This window comes from Anabrus simplex, chromosome 2, assembly GCF_040414725.1.
Source record: "Anabrus simplex isolate iqAnaSimp1 chromosome 2, ASM4041472v1, whole genome shotgun sequence".
Lineage (NCBI taxonomy): Eukaryota > Metazoa > Arthropoda > Insecta > Orthoptera > Tettigoniidae > Anabrus > Anabrus simplex.
In genome coordinates, this window is record NC_090266.1 from 481,920,329 (window position 1) to 481,942,537 (window position 22,209).

The window sequence follows — 22,209 nt, forward strand, 5'->3', positions numbered from 1 at the left end:
ACTTCACATAATGTGTAAAAATATGTACTATTACTGAAAATGTGTAAAATGAAACACAGGTATAACCATATCAGAACCACAGTTTGCCGACATTTTTCATTTTCAGTTGTCTACAAGTAAAGGAATGGAATACAGTAGAAGTCCACTATAATGAGTATGGCATATAGCGAGAACTCCGTTGTAACAACAGGTTTAAAAAAAATTCAGGAAACTCAGTCGTCAAAAATTACCAGTGTTTTGCCCAGAGTGCTGCATGGGCTCATCAGTTGGATACCGCACCTTTTCCAAGACACTGGCCAGCTAGCATGCCGGTAGCGACACCACTGCAGGCTATACATGTGATAAGCACAATGCAGTGCCTGCCGATGTACTAGGGGAGAATTGCATCTCCACTTGCTATATAGCCCTCTCGGGCTAGCCTAACCAAAAATTTGGCTTCGGATTGATATAACTAAAAATAAAATTCAGGAAACTCAGTCATCAAAAATTACCAGTGTTTCGCCCAGAGTGCGGCATGGGCTCATCAGTTGGATACTGCACCTTTTCCAAGACACTGGTCAGCTAGCACACCGGTAGCGACACCACTGCAAGCTATACATGTGATAAGCACAATGCAGTGCCGACGTACTAGGGGAGAATTGTGTGCTAGCTGACCAGTGTCTTAGAAAAGGTGGGGTATCTAACTGATGAGCCTATGCCACACTCTGGGCGAAACACTGATAATTTTTGACGATTGAGTTTCCACTTTAAAAAGGTGAAAAATGAGAGTATCCTCCTAATTCAATACAATAAGTATTCCATCATTAGACGGAGTAAACAAATTCAAACATTTTTTGGCTCGTTTGAGCCATCTTCAGTGAAAAATGAGGGTAGTTCGAAATAATTTACATAATATAAGTTGAAAAAATGCTAAAAAAATGAATTCATTTCCATCTGCATCATTTGTTTTTTTCATTCCTTTGTTTTCTTAGGTTAACACAGTTTTTAGTTTCAATTATTATTTTAAATTAACACCTTTTCACTGAATTTTGTCACAGTGAGTTGTTTTTTGCTCCGCATATTGATGTAAATATTGTATATTTGTGCTAATTTTGTTTCCATCTAGGCTCTCTCTTGTTTGTTTTTTCATTTGCTCGTTCATTATGTTTTTTAGCATTTTTTCAACTTATATTATGTAAATTATTTCACACTCCCCTCATTTTTCACTGAAGATGGCTCAAACGAGCCGAAACATGTTTGAATTTGTTTATTCCGTCTAATGATGGAATATTTATGGTATTGAATTAGGAGGATACTCTCATTTTTCACCTTTGTAAAGTGAAAACCGTCAATACGGAATGATTCTAATATCTTGTAATTGAGTTTCCTGAATTTTATTTTTAGTTATCTCATTCGGAAGCCATATTTTTGGTTACGCTAGCCCGAGAGGGCAATATAGCAAGTGGAGATGCAATTCTCCCCTAGTACGTTATTGCATTGTGCTTATCATATGTATAGCTTGCAGTGGTGTTGCTACCGCTGTGCTAGTTGGCCTGTGTCTTGGAAAAGGTGCGGTATCCAACTGATGAGCCCATGCCGAAACTCTAGGCGAAACACTGGTAATTTTTGAGGATTGAGTTTCCTGAATTTTAGTTTTAGTTATCTCAATCGGAAGCCATATTTTTTGGTTAGGATTTTTCCCTTTCTGTCCCTTCAAAATTCCTATATTAAACTGTGTACTACATTGCGAGAACCCAATTACTGATGCATCCGTTATTACAAGCGATTAAGCATGCATTATATTTCTCTTATTGATATTTATGCACTCCAGCAATTATATTGAATGTGGTTGATCATCTTCGGTATAGTTTTCGCGCAATATGCATTACCGAGGTGTCTCATGGGCAGTCAAACTCAAAGGCAATGTTAGTAATACTCGTCGACTGGTGTTCTGTGAACACAATTTGAAATTAAAGAGAACATGTTTCCATAATAAATGTGTAAATAACGTGGCCGATAGCAATACCTAGTTAACTCGTTACAAATAAAAGCTGAAGTAAATGATCGCTTAATGCTATGTATTGAAATTAAGTAAGATTCTGATACACCTCAAAATATGGTGCAGAATAGATGACTGATTTCAGAGGTTAGTTTATTCAGCAAAACCTTGTTAGGATTTTTCTGCAGAGGACAAGGAAAGAGAATGTGTTAAGCTAGAAAACGTACTATGGATGTGTTTTTCTCAACATACATGCATTTTACACCATGTATGTATGGGTACAGTGAAAGATATAGTCTATCTACCATTTCTAAAGATCAGATGAGAGTATTAGAAGGCGTGAAAAAGACGAGAAAACAAATATGGTAACCTTTTCTACTGGGGATTATTAAATAACAACAGTGTATTAAAAGGTGTGTAAAACACTAGCCAGCAAATATAGAAACATTTGCACTGGGGCCCATAACAGTATCAGCACATTATTGCAGATTACTCACTCTTTCTAAAACAATTGTCAGCTGAAGCCTTATATTTTGGACCAGTGGATTATTAAACATTTTTTTGTTCACACTCTTCGGCCACATGCCAGAGAATGACTCTGACCGTCACCTTCAATGGGACAAGACTTCGATCGACTCGAGTCGAGTCGAGTCGAAACTCGAAGGTGCAAGTTTCAACATACATGCAACTATTAATAGATGCGGATGCCTGTCCACTTACTGTATTTTAATTTCGTCTTCATTAGTCAGTGATTTCACAACTTTTTTGGTATCCATACCACGAGACAAATATGTACCACGCTAATCAACTTCACACGATTATGTTCCTAATCCGTAAGTAGGCTATCGTGTGACAAATATTTGCTACCCTTCACTGTATCACTCAACACAGAATACATATCTGACTTCTGAATGGAATGCAAAATTGCCATACTTTATCATTAAATCATTAAATTAATTAAAAACACTTTTAATTTAGGGCCGGTTCTACCATCTGCTGGTAAAGTGGCTGGCAGCTGCCCGGGAGGTAAACTACCTGGGGATGTAAATCGGCTGGTACTTTGGCTTGCGTGCAACCACCTCCGTGCAAGTGCTAGGTAAATACCCGGAGATAGACACCGATATACGAAGTTGGCTAGACTGACTTTCAGCGACTTCTCACTTTCGAGTGTGGTGCTGTCTATCATCAGATGTATGACACTCATTTCGATTGTCTTATTTTCCTGAGCTTGCATCTGCTGATTATCACCAAAAAACCTAATAAAGGAAGTCTTAAGAGTTATGGACAACGATTTATGTCAAGCTTTCGTGATTTTAATCTATGAGCTTCAATATGAGTACCTAATTGGGATTAAAATCTTGAGATTACATTTTCTTACGCCAGTTATAACCTGTCATGTAAGGCAGCGTTTTTGAAAAGTATTCTCGTAGTAGATTGGTCAAGTCGCTCGCTCCGAAATAGAAGGAACGCAGGTTTTCATCGTATTTCTAATTTACATTTAAAAATTTACTTTCGTTCCCTGCCGTTGTTTTTAACTCGCTTTTACGCGCTTCCATATATCTTCCTTACGGATTTATTGCCTTTGAGCATTCTATCTGCAGGCTTCTGTGAATTGATTAAGTATCTCCACGATGTTCTATTTGCAACTAGCTCTGTGACCTCATTTAGTTCCACATGCTTCCATTTATTGATAATGCATTCTAATGTTTAACTTTATGAAAATAAAGTTGGAAGGTACTGTAAATGTAAATAACTAATCGGGGTAAATATCCATTCATAGGAAGAGGAATTCGGGAATGGAATAGTTTCCAATTTCTTCAAAATCATTTACAAGAAGACTATGTAAACAACTGATAGGGAATCTGCTACCTGGGCGACAGTCCTATATGCTATATTAATCATAACATCACTTTCTATAAGTAACACACCGGGCGAGTTGGCCGTGCGCGTAGAGGCGCGCGGCTGTGAGCTTGCATCCGGGAGATAGTAGGTTCGAATCCCACTATCGGCAGCCCTGAAGATGGTTTTCCGTGGTTTCCCATTTTCACACCAGGCAAATGCTGGGGCTGTACCTTAATTAAGGCCACGGCCGCTTCCTTCCAACTCCTAGGCCTTTCCCATCCCATCGTCGCCATAAGACCTATCTGTGTCGGTGCGACGTAAAGCCCCTAGCAAAAAAATAAGTAACACACGTATAAAGCGATTTCCTAGTAGACATAATATTGTGATTAAACATTTCAGTGAAATATATTATTAACGAAAGAACATATAAAAAGAGGCAAACGCTAATAATGGAAATAAAAATGATTCGTCATAATAAAGACTCGAACCTGCATACCTCGTATTACGAAGCGAGCGTGTTAGCCATTACACAATGAAGGTTTTTGAGATTATTAGGATACATATAGTAAGTTATACCTCGTATCTGAAAACTGAAAAAGTAGAAAATTAAAGCCCATTTGAAATTATTTCCAAATAGATTTTGATTTTTTATCCTTTTAAAGTTTCTTTACGAAAGCTTGACGTATAAAATATGTTCCCTACGTTACCGACGTGAGAGGCTGGTGTGACCGTTGCAACTCAAGGCAAGGATTAATGTTCAAAATCCTGCAATACAATATCGATCACTGTTACAGTATCATGCTTTTTTCAGTATACTAAGCTAATTTAAGTTGTATGTCACCAGAAATACAGCTAATAATGTTCAACTCTCAAAACTTGCCCGGCAGGTAGTCTTATCGGGCCCTTGAAGTGGCTGATATATTACGCGCCGGGTAACTACGATTTATGCTGCCGATAGCGCTACCTGGGAGTGGTCGAACGGAAACATCCTTTTACGCAGAGGGCAAGTTACGCGCTACTTTACCGGTAGGTGGTAGAACCGGCCCTTAGTCGTAGAAACTTAAGTATTTGCCGACTCGTTTTCAGTATCTTGAATAGTATTTTCTTGAAGTTCTTTTGAGACAAAATGTGAAGCTGTAAACCAATTACCACTCCCCGGAAGTCCTTAAGAACCTCCCGCTGTGAATACTCCCTTTGTCCCTTAGTCTGTATGTCACGAGGTGGGGAACAGTGTCCATTGACCTGCTGGAAACAAAATTCTTCATTTCATTCTGTGAAAAACTTTCAGTGCGTCCATTTGCTCAGTGTGTGCATTATGCCGAAAGTGGCAGCTTCCAAGACATCCTTAATTAAACAGTGGTTGCAGGAGTTTCCTCATTTCACGTCGGATGGAAAAATTATTTTCTGCGACGTTTGCAGCAAAGGGGTAAGTGAAATTTGTTTTATATTTCACTCTGAAGTACGTAATTTGGTGTGAGAGTTGTACTTAATACGTAGGTGTCCTATCTGTCTGTTGTATTACGTTTTATACATTTTATACATCAATTCAGCGTACATACACTAAATGAAGTATAACAGTAAATATGAATTGGAGATTGTAGTGCATTCCGATCCCTCGATTTTTTGTTTATAGAGTTGTTAAAAACTTGCCACATTTGTGTGGTACTGTAAGGTCTATTCATTTTGGAGAAAGGCAAATTTTCAAGCAGGTTTTGGAAGAGGAATAATAGTGGAAATGTATTGAAAAATGAAAATATCATGCTGCCGTAGGGAACCTAAAAGTACAAGGTGGAAATTGTAGGAAAATTAGATATGCACTTTTATCAATTGTACGAAGTGTATGACAGATTATACACATTGTAAATATATACAGCAATTGATAAGTATACAGTAAATGTAGGGAGGAAAAATCACGGAATTCAGCCATGCGCGGGCATCAATACCGGCAGTAACAAAAATGTTGGCCAACATAATCTAACCGAACATAACAAAACAGGGAAAGAAATGAATTAAATTCACCTCTGCTGTGTTCGGCTCCTTGGTTGAATGGTCGGCATAGTCGCCTTCAGTTCAGAGAGGCCCGAGTTCGATTCCTGGCCAGATCGGAGATTTAAACTTTAAATGGTTATTTCCCCTGGCTCGGGGACTGTGTGTTTGTACTGTCCAAAACATTCCTGAAACTCGCACACAATACTATCGTCCACTACAAAAGCATGCAGTTTCTTGTACACGGCAAATGCCGCTCACCCTCTTTGGAGGGTCTTTCTTACAAAGGCTGGGCCAGGTTAGGAATAGTCACATGGAATTATTACCTCTACTGCGTCACTTATAAAGGTCCAGGGTACATGTCTACTGGAGGGATCTGGAAGCTCTACAAGGCCCTATGATTTTGAATAGTCTTCTGTGCATATTTTCATCTGGCGTATATACTTGAACGGTTTACACAATATTTGCGACTATTTATAGTTCTCGTTGTTTCTAGGTGTCCAGTGAAAGGCGATCACATCTTAGTCAACATGTCTAGGGGATTAAACATCAGGAAAATCTGCAAAGAAAATCAAATCTTAAACAAAGATTATTAACAACGGAATCGCTAAATGAGGGAAGCAAAGACGAATTCTATGCTGACTTATGCAGAGCTCTTGTGTTGGCAAATATTCCCTTCAACTCACTTGAAAATCGTTCCTTCAAAATTTTTTACAAAAATATTGTCATCGGAACATTCCATCTGAATTAACTTTAAGAAAAAGCTACCTGGACACTCTTTACGAAGACACTGTCAGGTGGATAAGGGAAGATATAGGAGACTCATACGTCTGGATCTCTGTCGACGAAACTACTGACACTCAAGGTCGTTGTATTGCCCACTTGATAGTCGGAAAATTAGATCCCGACACGCCGTGTTCGCCATATTTGATCTGCAGCAGACAGTTAACTAAAACCAATCAGGAGACAGTTGCTCAGTTTGTAAATAAATGTCTCAAGGTGCTTTTCCCCAATAACGTGGACAAAAATAAGGTGCTTCTTATATTTACTGATGCAGCCGCCTACATGATTGCTGCTGTTAAGTTGCTGAAAGTATTTTACCCTGCTTTGATTCACGTCACTTGTCTTGCTCATGCTATAAATCACATGGCTGAGCAGATACATACCAAATTTCCTCGAGTCAACAAGATGATCTCCTCCACTAAGAAAATTTTTGTAATTTTGTTGTTCCACAATGAATTACCTGATCTTCCACTGCTATCAGAACCCATCCTTACACGCTGGGGGACTTGGCTTCAGGCCATTGTGTACTACAGCGAACATTTTGATGCAGTCAGAAGTTTTGTTCTCGCCCTAAATTAAGATGCCATTTGCATCACTTTGGCTAAAAATGTTCTAAATAATGTAACCATTTCTCAAGAAATTGCCTACATTAGGTCCCATTATACTTTTTTGGTCCCTGTTATTTCTGCACTTGAGTCTTCCGGGAAACCTGTTTACAAACAGTTGGATTTGTTAGAAGAGGTGAAAGAAAAAATCAGCTTAGCTCCAGGCCCTGCTGGGGATAGAATTCAGGACAAGCTTAATAAAGTACTACAGCAGAACACAGCAGGACTGTCAACGCTTCGTGCTGTGGCTGATGTTTTGATTGGCAAACCTAACGTTGAATGTGACATCTCCCCACGTCTTGTACCAAAATTCAAATACAGCCCTGTAACCTCTGTTGATGTTGAGCGTACTTTCTCAGCCTACAAGCTAGTGTTGTCAGACAAGCAATGTAGTTTCACAACAGAAAATCTAGAAAAAGTGCTAGTGATTTACTGTGCATCAAATTATGGGCAGTAACAATGTTTTAATTATTTAGAGATTAAAAACTCAAACGTAGTGAACCATTGTTTATGTGAAATTATTGTATTAACATGTTATTTCCTTATTACTTGTATGCATTTAGAGTTGTTATCAATTTAGAGAAATAAAAATGGTATTTTAATTGATAAGTGCTTATTAAAATACGTAAAATTGAAGCTGCCTAAAACTTATTTTTAGAACCTACTTTTACATATTTGAGAGCCTATTTTAGGCACCTAAAATACAAATTTTAGCACCTAAAAATCCGAGGTCTAGTGGTAAGTGACGTATTTTTATATATTTTATATATTTTTATTTTTATGTATTTTAATACAACGTGTATCAGGACTTTGAATTTACAAGGTGCTTAGCGAGAAATCTTCTTATGAGGAACACATTAACGAGGTTTCATTGTATTTTCTCGCGTCTGGTTAAATTCGGGAAAGGATATTCCCATGTAAATCTATTGTATACCATAAACGTTATTGCTCTACTGGCGTTTGAAATATATTTTCATGATTCATATGAGGTTAAATTATGTTAGGTGACATTGTTTGAATGAGAAAACTGAAATGTTTGCCACAGAAGGCACTGGTATGATACTACTATAGTTTTTCAGAATGAAATTGAACATACGCTTTCACATTGTCTTGGAATTAAAAAAATAACGAATGAGTAAACTGTAGTATGTGAATATACAAAAACGCAAGTTTTGAACAAATTGATTGCTGTTGCATACCGATTTTAATGTGCGTGATGTTTTTGCCAGACTTTTACAAACAATTGGATATAACGACAATCCGCTATAGCGAGTAAATTTTTTGCCGTTTTGAATTCTTGCTGTAATGGACTTTCGCTGTACGTAATTACATAAGAATCTGGGCCACTCTCTTCCATCACGTATTTTTATGGAGATTTTTATTTTCTCTTCCTTTTTATCATTCCATATAACATCTTTTTCCTCCATGTACATCCTTTTCCAACTATTGTGTAAATCTCTCTCAACATTTTTTATTTTCCTCATTTGCTACTTTTTACACTTACTTTTAATTTCCTAATATTAATCTTACTTCCTTCTTTCCTATCTCAATTCCATTCTTGCCATACTTTCTTCTTTTAACAACCTCCTTCACCTTTCCATTACACGAAGGTGTCTGCTTTTCCTTCACTCCTGCCCAAAGTTCTGCCACAAATCTCTGCACAGCTTACAAATTTGTTTTTAAATTTGGCCCATTCTTCTTCTACACTTTCAATTTCTGATATAGGTATGTGCTGTTTTAATTCCTCCTGAAATTTCTCATCAGAAGTTTAGTGTTAATTTCCATACTTTTATTTCCTTTTGTCTTTTTTTATTTTAATCTCACAATTTTACCTATTTTCAATTTTGCTACCACTACTCTGTGGTCTTCACGAAACGCCTCACCTGGTAATGCTGTTACATCCATTAAATGTTAACGATTTTTTTTTCTCAACCTAAAAATAATCAATAACTGTTTATTTCCCTCTTTTACCCCAGCCATATTTAGTGTTCTTTTTACTATTCTTTCTAAACAAAGTGTCACCTGGTAATGCTGTTACATCCATTAAATGTTAATGATTTGTTTTCTCAACCAAAAAATAATCAATAACTGTTTTTGTTCGTCTTTTACTCCAGCTATTTGTAGTGATCTTCTTACTATTATTATTTCTAAACAAAGTGTTACCGATAATCATTCCATTTCTCTCATAAAAATCTATCTACTTATCTTCCCTCACTGTTTCCTTTTCCATATCCAAAAGGACCATCACTTCTTCATTCCTAATTCTGTCTTTTCAAATCTGGGCATTGAGGTCTCCAATGACTATCACTTCCATATCGGTGTTTACTTCCTCGAGTGTCAGCAAGAATTCCTCTATATTTTCCTCACTGTTTCTAGTTTTGGATGCATGAACTTGGATGAAGGCTGTCACTCCTTCTTCTGACCTCAGTCATACTCTGATTATTCTGTCACTAATATAGTCTACCTTAGCCACATTTTCAGCCAGGATTTTGTTAACAATCACTCCTACTCCATTCTTTGCCTCACCTCCTCCATACCAGTATAGGGTGTATCCTCTACTCATCTTCTTCACTCCCTTTCCCTTCCACTCACCCCTATCATTGCAAAATTCTCTTTCTTTATAAAGTCAATCAACTGTTCAGCTGTTCTGACTTTCCTATATTGCTCTTCAGTACGAATTAATATAAATTTATTACCTATGATTTCCTGTCAGGGTCATGACAGTAATTACTCCCACCTCTTCCGAGGTTAATATGTACCATCACTGATTTCTAGGCTGCTGTTACGATTGGGTCATCACCCCCAAAGGCATTTTAGGGCTACTGCCAGCAATTATTCAGGCCGCATCATACATGGGGAACCCTTACATCTCCCCCTACCATGGGAAACAAATGCTTCTGATGAATAGTGTACTCATACCATTCCCTGAGTACTGGACTGCCTCTTCCACAATGTCCACCGTTCTGAAGTCCATCTTCTCTGCTGTAGATTCCATTGAGGTCTTCGCTCGTAACCTTGAGCTGGGACCCTTACCAGATGATACACACTGGGTCAGTGTATTCTGGGACTCACATAAGCAGGAGCTCCACTCCCTGGGCATGGCTACCTCTGCTGCCTTCAGGTAGATGCCAAATGTAATTCTACATGGAGGTGAAGTAAATAGTGAAAGATTTGAAGCACACATTTAGAAAAATTCCAGAATTTCAGATGATTGTGATGATTTTGCATTTGTTTGGCTAGGTACCCCATTACAGTAATGAGTAGACCGCCAGCGTCTCAATGCTGAGTTTCGGGCAGTGGTAAATAACCCCGATCCCCTAAGGTCACCAACGGCTTTGGGCTTATGAGTCACCTTAGGTGGGGTCATGTTCCCCCTCAGAGTAGGAAATGACACAGGAACCCATCGAGTAGTGTCTGACCCCAGGCTAGTGGCGGCTGCAAGAGTTGTTAGTATTCCATGTCAAGGGAAGCCTGATTACCTGCTGGCAGTAGCTCTAAAATGCCTTTGGGAGTGGCGACCTCATTGTAATTACAACTTGAGATGAAAATGCCACTTTTAAATCAGCCTTATAGATACGGCTAAGGCGTTTCCCAGAAGCAACGTTTAGTTCTTATGCTCAGGGAACTGTGAAAAATGGATGACCTGGAGAGAACTTTATGAAATTAATGGTAATCAACCTCATGTCACTGACTGGAAATTTGGAAGGCGTGGTTGATTTTATGGAGAAGTTGAATGTAGTTAGATGATGGGATTGATTGAGTTTAAGTGGAGAGGAAAGGAAAGAAGGTGAAGAGGGGATAAACTCTACTGGAGTGGAGGACATAAGGCATAGAATGGAATGGGGGTAATAACCAACAAGATCTTAGATGAGTATGAAGATAAAGTGGACTACATAAGTGATAGAAGAATGGAGATACAGTTAAGGACAGAATGTTCTCCAGATGTGTACATAATGCTTGTCATTCATATTCCATCCCAAATTAGAATGTTGCCCAGTATGTGCACATAGTGCTTGTCATTCATATCTCATCCCTTTGGAACTTGGCATACGTTTCTGTACAACATTGTTATCCAGCGTACTGGAATCCATTTCCAGTATATCACAAAAATACAACTAATGCATGAGGACTTGGCTGTTTCCTAGATCATATGATTGGAAGACACATACATGATTATTCCCACCTTTATAATATTGGCTGCTTGTCACCCACTTATCACATCTTCCGAGGCTTATATGTACCATCACTCATTTCTAGGCTTCTGCTGCTCTGATATAGGTGTGGGCTGTTTTAATTCCTCCTGAAATTTCTCATGAGTTCCTTTAGCGTTTAATTTCCATACTTTTATTTTCTTTTGTCTTTCTTCTTTTAATCTCACAATTTTACCTATTTTCAATTTTGCTACCATTATTCTGTAGTCTCCATGAAACGTCTCACCTGGTAATGCTGTTACATCCTGGGACTCACATAAGCAGGGGCTCCACTCCCTGGGCAGGGCTACCTCTACTTCCTTCAGGTAGATGCCAAATGTAATTCTACATGGAGGTGAAGTAATTAGTGAAAGTTTTGAAGCACACATTTAGAAAAATTCCAGAATTTCAGATGATTGTGATGATTTTGCATCTGTTTGGCCAGGTACCCCATTACGGTAATGAGTAGACCATACAACCAGCGTCTCAATGCTGAGTGTCAGGCAGCAGTAAAGAACCCCGATCCCCTAAGGTGACCAACGGCTTTGGGCTGATGAGTCTCCTTAGGTGGGGTCATGTTCTCCCTCAGAGTAGGAAATGACACAGGAACCCACTGAGTAGCGTCTGTCCCCAGGCTGGCCAAGAGAAATACATGCTCATTGAAGAAGATTGCCTTAGACTAGTCAGAGTACATGTTCTGTTTAGCAAATATAAGCTCATTAATCTTAGCCCAACTGGATGCTCTCTGGAATACCAGAACAACTTGCAGTATCAGGTGAAAATAGTCTTTCTGTTGTCATAAGTTCTCCTAGCTCTCTTTTAAATCTACTAGGTGTAATGGGGCATGTGTATAAAAGTCATATATTTAGCTGTGTTTATGACATTAACCTTTTCACTCTGGTGGACTGCTGCAGCAGTTGAGAGAGGGCCGTTCCAGGTAGCTGGTGGATTGACGTAGCAGTCGCGCAGGAGTTTCATGATATCTAGCGGTTGTCTTTGGAGTCTTTAGTTACTAGTACAGTCACCATATGACAGGGGCAATCAGTTAGAAGGTAAGGGTTTGAGTAACCTTTGCGCTTGTCATTTGCCATGTAATTGCTGTTCACTGTCAAAGTATTACTGCTTCTGCTTCACGCATTATGGTACCGTATTTCACAATGCATGAGAAACTGTATATTGTGGATGAAGCTCTTATCCTCTTATTGGGTAGTGACTTTGAAGAGAATTAAGATGGGAAAGGTTTAATTCTGTCAATGCTGTGTCCAAATTCACGGATGTAAAAGACTAAAATATATGCAAAGATATTTGATATATATTTTTAAAATAAAAAATAGTCAACCTTAATACCGTGAATAAATGCGAGTGAGAAAGTTGTGAGCAGAAAGTATCCTGTACAGTGGGCATGGCCAGCCACCCTAGGCATTTGTCCTCAAGGCCATGCGCCTGCTCTCGCTTTACCGGAGTGGAAAGGTTAAGCCAAATGTCACATGAAAAGCAACTTGACAGGTTTATCTATTATTTATTAATGATGCATGCTTTATCAAGCCTAATAAAGAAAATTTGTAGCACACTTTACCCCTGGAACTCTTTCTAAAATCATAGAACTGAGTAGTTTGTAGATTATTATGTGTGTGAATGAATTTCATGAAACTACTCGTAAATCCTCAGTTTCATCATGTATACCGTTTATGACAACATTATGAATGATAGTTATAAGTGATGTTTCTTTGTTTCAGTACTGATGAATCTGCATCTGAAAATGTTCTCAAAGCTATCCAAACATTTGCTAGTTTATGTGGATGTTTAGATCTGCAGACACCAAGAGATGCCTTTATAACAGCTATTTGCAAAGCCTCTCTACCTCCTCATTATGCTCTTACGGTTTTGAACACTGCACCTCAAGGAGCTGGCTCAACCAGAAGTAAGCAGACAAATTTCTAATGTTTTCCTTTCTCCTTTTAATATTCCCTTCAATATTTTTACAGTCAAATTATGTAAAAGCATTGTACCTTTCCTTAAGTCTTTCAACATTATGCCCGTACGGGATACGGACGTGAGTTTCTCGTGTGTTTATATGCAGCTGCATGTATCCCTTATGGTTTCCATCCCTTGCTTGGAGGTAGTAGTTTATCCAGCGTCCGCTAGAATGCAGCAGTTGTCGGGATATTCAAACTGAAACAATAAAAAGGGGTAGTTTCTCCTTGCTGTGACCTGTACCGAAGCATTCAATGTGCCATATGCTGTGCGTGCCAAATGTGAAGTGCTGTCAGCTGTGTTACTGTACAGACATGTCCTCACGCTGGCTCAATGATAGTGATAGCAAATGGTTTCATTCTATATAAAGATATATCTAAATCAAACATGTCTCTTGTGAACTATATGACAGTTATCAGTTTGAGGTTAGCGGTTAAATGAGGGGACATCTCATTGCTGAAACCCACTACCTCTCCAAGTGTTGACAGGACATTGGCTCGACATTTTCCAGAAAACGTTCCTCTGACAAACAATGAAGTGAATGCTATGGTTATTGCAAGGTTTGCTCAGACAGATGTAAGAAGGAAAATGTTAAGCGTGTGAGAAAAGGGAGTAGATGGTGATACAAGCAGTGCAAGTTTGGGCTGTGTTTAGCCCAGTGTTTTCAGGACTACCATTTTAAAACATCTACTTATAAATAGGTAAATACTGTATTACAACTTTGTTTATTTGTGGCTTATTTAACCACATTAAATGATTCATTTTTATTGTTTTAGCATGCTTAAAGGTATAACTTGAATGTACTAGTTTTTTCTCTACAAATTTCTTCATGTTTTTTATAAGACTAGTATAATTAAATTATCTTAGATATTATGCTCTTATGCCTTTGCTGGCAGGACCTAGTGTTTACAGTGCACTGTGTCTTCTGGTATGGAATAGAGCAATCTTGTTACTTTCATTGATCTGTCTTAGCTTTATCCTTGGCTTTGACAAAATGAAAGTGACTGAGGTATGAGTGATGCTAGTTAATGCCATTCCTTCTGCAGCCAGTCCCTGCTATGAATGGTGTGAAAATATTGCTCATAGGGTTGATTGGTGCATGCATTTCAGTGGGCTTGGCAGACTGATATGTAATAGCAACTTCTGGCTCGGTGAGGAAAGCAACGGGAAACTACTCCAGTCCTCATTTCCCTAGTACGCCTCTTCAGTGATGCCTAGGCCATCTATGACAGCTGATGGCGGAGCTGTTGAGGATCCAACCAGCCTTCAGGCTGAGGACTAAACATACATACATTATGCTCTTGCTGTTTAATAGCTTCATTTTGGATGGCTGACACCTTCATATGATTTACAAGTGATAAATATCATTTTTGATCCTTATTGATGATATTTGATTGAAATAATAACAATAAGTTAATTTATTAAATTGTCCACCTAATTAATACAATACATCTTGTCTTTGTTGAATTACATTGACATGTTAATTAAAATGGTACATGTTTCGCCTTACATATAGGCATTATCAGGCATGGGTTTAACCTTGAAATAAAATCAGGCACCTGATTTACATATAAATAAGGTAAAACTAATTTATAAAAGGACTTGAAGAGACTTGAAAGAAAATTAACATATGGTAAAAGACTAGTACAAAGTTTGGTTTTAAAGACAATGCTATGAGTGAGAAGTTTATAATTGGGGAAAGTATTTACAGTAGTAACATTGAAAGGCTATTAATATGAGAAAAATGAATAAATCAACAGTTTGTTAAAGATAAGTAATAAAATTGCTGTAAAATGATGTTGACCGACTAGCGGTTGGAACTAGATAATAATGAGAATGACAATCGGAATCGTATTTTTAAAACATAATGTTGAATAAAATAAAGTTGAGAGATCGTCAAGTGACCTGTGATGATTTGTTTACGTAAGTTAAAAGTCAAAAGTCAATAGCATATGGTGATGTTGAGAAAGCAATTAAAACCCTTAAGAAACTAGAGAAGAAGGCTCCATTCCACCCCTATGGCATTAAATGAGGTTAGCTCAGGAAACAAAATTATTAATCCTTTCTATTTTGTATGTTCCACTTCAATTTAGTCACTGATATACGGAATGGCCAGACAGACATCAATTTTTGGTAATGCGATAACGTCTCTTATAGTGCATTGGCACTGCCGGTGGCTCCAATTAGCCTATGCAGTGGCCTCCACGGTATGCACTAGCCATGCATCTTGGTGGGTATGCTATTTACCAATTGATGAGCCCAACTTAGCACACTGGGGCGAAACGCTGGCAACCAGGAATGAGTTAGCTGGAAAATTTATAATGTTCAATAACCGACCGTTTATATTGGTACTTTACATTTAGTTTTACCGTGCAAACTTCTGCAGTTTCCTATGCAAACTTATTTCAGGTTAGCAACTTTGATCAGCCAATCTCATTGGAAAATTAATAAATAACACCAAGCCAGACAACAATTAATCACAAGTAGTTCTTAATTCTCTAATCTATAAAATAAAGTACATCCTATACAAAAGTGCCCAACATGATGGCAAAATTGCTTCTATTTTGTATGTTCCACTTCAATTTAGTCACTGATGTATGGTTTGTATAAGTTTCTCGATGTCTTGTGCCGCATAAATTAGGTCTACATCGACATTCAAAGGTTATGTTGAATTCGAGAATATGGTTTTGAGAGCAAGTATCAATTCTCAAAAGTTCTCAAATACAATATATTCATTTCTGCCTGGCCCTAATCATATGCAACTTGGAAAGTGAAAAAAAATCAAAATTCCAGAATTTTCGGCATATTCCTGACGTTGAGTTTATCTGGAAGGCGCCTTGAGACACTCGCTTCAAAAGCCAGTATGAGTGGGAAATGTTACAAAGGAACTTTTCAGATGTTACAAAGGAACTTTTCAAATGTTACACTATGCATATAAAATTATTGCAGCTTTTAAAAGAACGTTTTAAAATAAAAACGTAAAAATCCCCGTGTTTTGTTACGACCAAAGTTAACAGTTAAAGGGGCAAAACAGCCAGGTCATCGTCTGACTCATTGGCTGAATGGTCAGCGTATTGGCCTTCGGTTGAGAGGGTCCTGGATTTGATTCCCAGCAGGGTCGGGGATTTTAACCTTCATTGGTTAATTCCAGTGGCTCGAGGGCTGGGTGTTTGTGCTGTCTCCAACATCCCTGCAAATCACACACCACACATGCAGTTATCAACACGTGGCAGATGCCGCCTACCCCCATTGGAGTGTCTGCCTTACAAGGGCTGTACTCGGCTAGAAATAGCTACACAAAAGTATTATTATTATTATTATTATTATTATTATTATTATTATTATTATTATTATTATTATTATTATTATTATTATTATTATTAATCCCTAAGGGTGTTAAATAGGGGTTAAGACCCGAAAACAAAAATTCTCATTCCTCTGAAACTGTTTATATAAGAAGGCGAAATTCCAAATGGCGTTATATGTTTTTAAATCCTAGATGTAAAATAGGAAATATTTTAAAACATTCCACCCCTCTTGCATTAAATGAGGTTAGCTCAGGAAACAAAATTATTAATCCCTCCAAAACCGTTTGAATGTAAATTCCTTATTAAATGCTGGTAAACAGAAAGAACTGGAAATTCTCTTAGAAAAAGATGAAATACAAATTCTAGCAGTACAAGAAACAAGATTTTTGGATGAAAATGTAACAGAAACCAAGAACCATTGAATTTTTAAAGGTAAACCAGTAATCAAAATTATGAAAGGAATGCCACTGCGAGGTACTGCTTTGTATGTTCATAAAATCTGTATATATAAAATAACTTGTCCTGACTGCCTGGCTGGCTGGCTGGCTGGCTGGCCGGCCAGAAAATGGGGTTAATTTTTAAAATGAGGATATCTATCTCAAAAACTTAAAGGTGTAGAGTAATAAAAGTTGGTATTTGGAATCTACTCTAAAAATAAAGAAACACATTTTTTTTCTTTTCAGAAAATCCCATCATTGGGGGTGAAAAGGGGGGTGGGGAAGGGTATGAACACCTTTTATGAGGAGACTTATATCTCAAAAACTGAAGATGTTACACTCATGAAAATTTAAATTTGGAACCTCCTTTAAAAATAAAGAACACGTATTTTTCTGTTTTTCTGAACTGTGAAGAACTGTACCACAAGTTAGAATTTTCAGAGTTTCATGAAAACTTAGAAAACAGATCCACTACCTACTGTTGAAGAAATTGAGAAAGCAATTAAAACCCTTAAGAAGCTAGAGAAGAAGGCTCCATCACGGCTGAACTTATAAAATGGTCTCAACCAAAAATCATAGATGATCTTAAAATCATATTTGAAGAAATTTGGAAAACAGAGAAGATCCCGGAAGAATGGAAAGTGGTTCTTACACATCCTTTGTATAAGAAAGGTATCTAGCAAGACGTCAACAACTATAGAGGTATATCCTTTTACCAGTGGCTTATAAGATATTTTCAACAATATTACTAAACGGGGTAGAAGCAACTCTTGAGAGTCACTTGGGTGAATATCAGAGTGGATTTAGAAAGGGCAGATCTTGCTCAGAACAGATATTCAACCTGAAATCCATAATTCATCACAGATCAATGAACTCCAAAGACATAGTAGTAACATTTATAGATTTTGAAAAGGGATAGGGATAGGGAAACTCTAGATAAAATAATCCCAATGTTTGGGGTTAAAACCAAATTGGCAAACCTAATCTGTTAAACCCTCACAGGCACCATATCAAAAGTAAAATTTATGGGTGAAATATCTAAACCATTCAGAATAAATATAGGTGTAAGGCAAAGTGATGGTTTATCTCCACTCCTATTCAATTGCATCCTGGAGAAAATAGTAAGAATTTGGAATGAAAAACTGAAAGAACACAAGCTATCACCGATAACACTGGGAAGAAAGAACAGAGGTGTTGAAATAAACTGTCTTAGCATTTGCAGATGATTTTCCCATACTTTCAGAAAACCTAAAAAATGCAGCAATACATCTCTTGGAAGAAGTAGCCAACAGAACAGGTTTGAGAATTTCTGTAGAAATAACCAAAATATGACAAATATAAAAAATGCTCCAGAATTTCTAAGAACAGAAATTGGTCAAATAAGGCAGGTAAAGAAATTGAAATATTTGAGAGAAACAATTCAAGCAAATGGTTTGGAAAAATCCACTGTAGAAGAAAGGATACATAAGATGGAAAGAGCAATACGGAATAACTAGGAATATCTGGAATATCTGGAACCAAAAGTGTTTATCTAAAAACCTCAAAATAGAACACTACAACACAGTAGTCAAACCGGAATGCCTATAAGCGAGTGAATATCTAGTACTGAATTATAAGATGAATAAATTAGAAGTGCTGGAGAGAAAAATTATACAGAAAATACTCAGTCCGCTAAGAACTTTGGAAATCAAGAACTAATGATGAAATATACTGGAACATAGAAAACATAACAGATTCAATGCAGAAGAGGCGATTGATATTTTTTGGACACGTGTACAGAATGGATGACAACAGGTTAACCAAACAGATCTTCAAATATTTTTGGAACAAAAAATCAACTGCAGCCTGAATTCATGAAGTCAAGGAGGATTTGGAAAGGAATAACATAAGGGAAGAATAAGCAACAGAGAGAGAGAGGTTTTTAGAAAGTGTTAAAAAAGGAAGGATTTCAAGGTTGAAAGGAAAAGAACACTAACCCCATGGCACTACAGCCCTGAAGGTCCTTGGCCTACCAAGCGACCGCTGCTCAGCCCGAAGGCCTACAGATTACGAGGTGTCACGTGGTCAGCAGTACAAATTCTCTTGGGCGTTATTCTCGGCTTTCTAGACTGGGGAAAGGAAAGAAAACAGGTTCAAAATAGTCTGAGCAGAGGAAAAGGAGGCATAGTGAGCAGACAAAGGAGTATTGGACGAAGAAGATGGAACAACAAAGGTTGAAGCATGGAAATTGTCACGTGGTCCCTAGAAGACTCTACAGAGAAAGAAAGAAAGAAAGAAAGAAAGAAAGAAAGAAGAAGTAATATTAATAATGATTGTGTTTAAGTTCATTGGGTCTTTAGGCTTTTTTAATCATGAAATTACCAGCGTTTCCCCCCAGTATAGCAGTGGGCTCATCTGTTGGAATGCTACATCTGTCCAAGACGCTGGAGCTAGTGCACCGTTGAGACACCACTTGCAAGCCTCCTATGTAGGACAATACAGTTACAGTGCACTAGGGGAAGCATGTGCCTTCACTTATATAAATGCCTGCCTTGATTATGTTATTGGATTTAAGTCCCACTGACTACTTTTATGGTTATTGGAGACGCTGAGGTGTCGGAAATTTGTCCTGCGGGAGTTCTTTTACATGCTGGTAAATTAACGACACGGGGCTGACGTGTTTGATTACCTTCAAATACCACCAGGCAGAGTCAGGGTCGAACCTGCCAAGTTGGTTTTGAAGGCCGCCTTAGTTGTCAGAGCCACATAGCCGGGCAAAAATCACTAACTAGAATCAGAAATGAAGAAGTTTCAAAATGCAGTCATAACTCCCCTTAATATTTTTTGCAGGGAAGAATTTGGATTTATTTTCAGTAAGAGTGGAATCTGGAATCACCACAAAATTAATTACTGGATTATCTGAATTTATCGTTGTAATAAACAAGGTCAAGGAACTTAAGAGACATTATTAATGCTTTAATAATGACTTACACCACTTTTGTTCTTAAGGTGTCAGTGACATTTGAATTACACTTCTGGGGTATTATTTCACGATACTTATTGCATTCGATTCACTGCCAATACCCATTTTTGTCTGCTTTATTTTTCGTATTGAACATGAAAAATTTTATAATATGGTCGCTCTAATGTTCTGAATTATAGCAGTTCATGACACAACAGTGTCGTTTAGTATGACGAGGACGTTCCATATTGCCTCTATATGTAAAATACATTTTACAATATAGTGTTATACAGAAGAAAAAAACTTTCTGTGAATCAACACCACAGTCATGCGTTAGTTAAATCATCATGATCTGCTCCCTACCTCATTGTTTTGCCACCTTTAGTGCTAGTGGTCACTTGCATGCTCCCTATATACATGAACATGCCTTCAGTACCTGGAATCTCAGATAGATAGTATTAGTATGCTAACTCGTATCTGGTGTATGTGATTTCTCAAGTTCTAGATGAATAAACATCCTGATTGATATCTAATTAGTATAAATACATGTAGAATAATTTTACTATTCCCTAAGTGCACTTTAAAATCACCAGTGTCAAAATATACACCAAGTATATTGATATATTTGTCTAGTTCTGGCTGTCACTTATGACACATTTTTATATAATCTTTGCTTCTTTTGACTTGAGTGTTGATTTATGTTCTTATAAATCTTGACTGTCTGAACCATGTCAGTGTAATTGCTTGCAATTTTCTTGCCCAATCTAATATGTCTGACATTATACAATACGAAGGAATGAACATTGCCCTTTTCTTTCCTGTAAGCCTGTATAACAATCTGAACTGTCCTGGAAGTCGTCACTGGACGACTTAAAACCATATTTACTCCAGTAAATATACAGTACATATCTGTTTTGTTTAACGATAGTATTGAAAGCTTCCACATGGTTATCAATTTAAGTTAAATTGTTATTATTTTAATTCCTTTATACACTGAGTTAATTTTTTAAAACCGGGCGAGTTGGCCGTGCGGTTAGGGGTGCGCAGCTGTGAGCTCGCATCCGGGAGATAGTGGGTTTGAAGCCCACTGTCGGCAGCCCTGAAGATGGTTTTCCGTGGTTCCTATTTACACAATTAAGGTCACGGCCGCCTCCTTCCCATTCCTAGGCCTTTCCTGTCCCATCGTCGCTAAAAGACCTATCTGTATCGGTGCAATGTAAAGCAAATAACAAAAAAACAAAAAATTAAATATCTTCTTAATTAACCTGAGTTTAAACAGTCAATGCATTAGACTCATTCATTTACACATATCAGCTGTAGATTGGAGTGTCCATATCTCATCTTTTCTGCTTTGGTTGGGAGTGTTCCGATCGACTTGGATTTTCTTCATGAGACTTCTCACATGATTTCAATTATTCTTGCCACCAACTACTAACCAATTTAGTTAGGAAGGTCACAGTTAACGCCAAGATCTATAGGTATGTTGTAGCTATCCTCTCTTGAGATACTGTTTCTTGAAAAACGCTTGATTGAGGATTTAGCGTTGATGGGACTGAAATTTCTGGATGGTTGATCCGGTAAATCGTTTCTTTTAGGAACAAATAATGCAGGCTTTTTAAAACATGATTTAATTAGGATGCTCACGGGACCGTGTAATTTGAATGGATAATACAGGAAAACTTAGTTTCTGGGAACGAATAATTGAGGTTCCACTGTAGACGCTTGCCGCGCTGTGATACTGTCTTGGAGAATTCTTCTTCTTCTTTTTGCCTGAATTTCCTTGCAGATCTGATCAGTGGTCTGCTCCTCACAAATGATTATCATGTCATGAATGGCAGTGAAATCATTGAAGCCACTGGCTGCCTCCATCCTCTCCTGTAGGATTTTCCAGCACTCTGGATCATCATCACTCACTTTTATAACAACGCTGCTGCTAGTACCACCACCGAAGCTTGCTTTCTTGCAGCAATTTGCTATTGTTACAGTTTCAGTTAACAATATGTTATGTAACTTAATCAGCGAAATCATGCCCTGCGAAGGAAAAAAAAAATGCCCACAAAATATCACTGAAAGTAGGGAGAGTCCATGTTTCAGGATTAGCTCTCTCATGCATATGGAGAAATGAAGGCAGAAATTAGGATAGTTAAGAAAGTTGACTATAACTG

General features: G+C 37.7%; 1 protein-coding gene across 2 annotated transcripts in view; it reads left to right on the plus strand.

Annotated features, from left to right (window-relative positions):
* mon2 (Mon2 homolog, regulator of endosome-to-Golgi trafficking) overlaps window positions 1–22,209 on the plus strand; it is a 583,018-nt gene that overhangs the window by 142,434 nt on the left and 418,375 nt on the right. For both annotated transcript variants that reach the window (XM_067140860.2, XM_067140862.2), the window contains one exon: window positions 13,121–13,305. In XM_067140860.2, coding sequence (XP_066996961.1) covers window positions 13,121–13,305 — 185 coding nt within the window. The remainder of the gene's footprint in view (window positions 1–13,120; window positions 13,306–22,209) is intronic.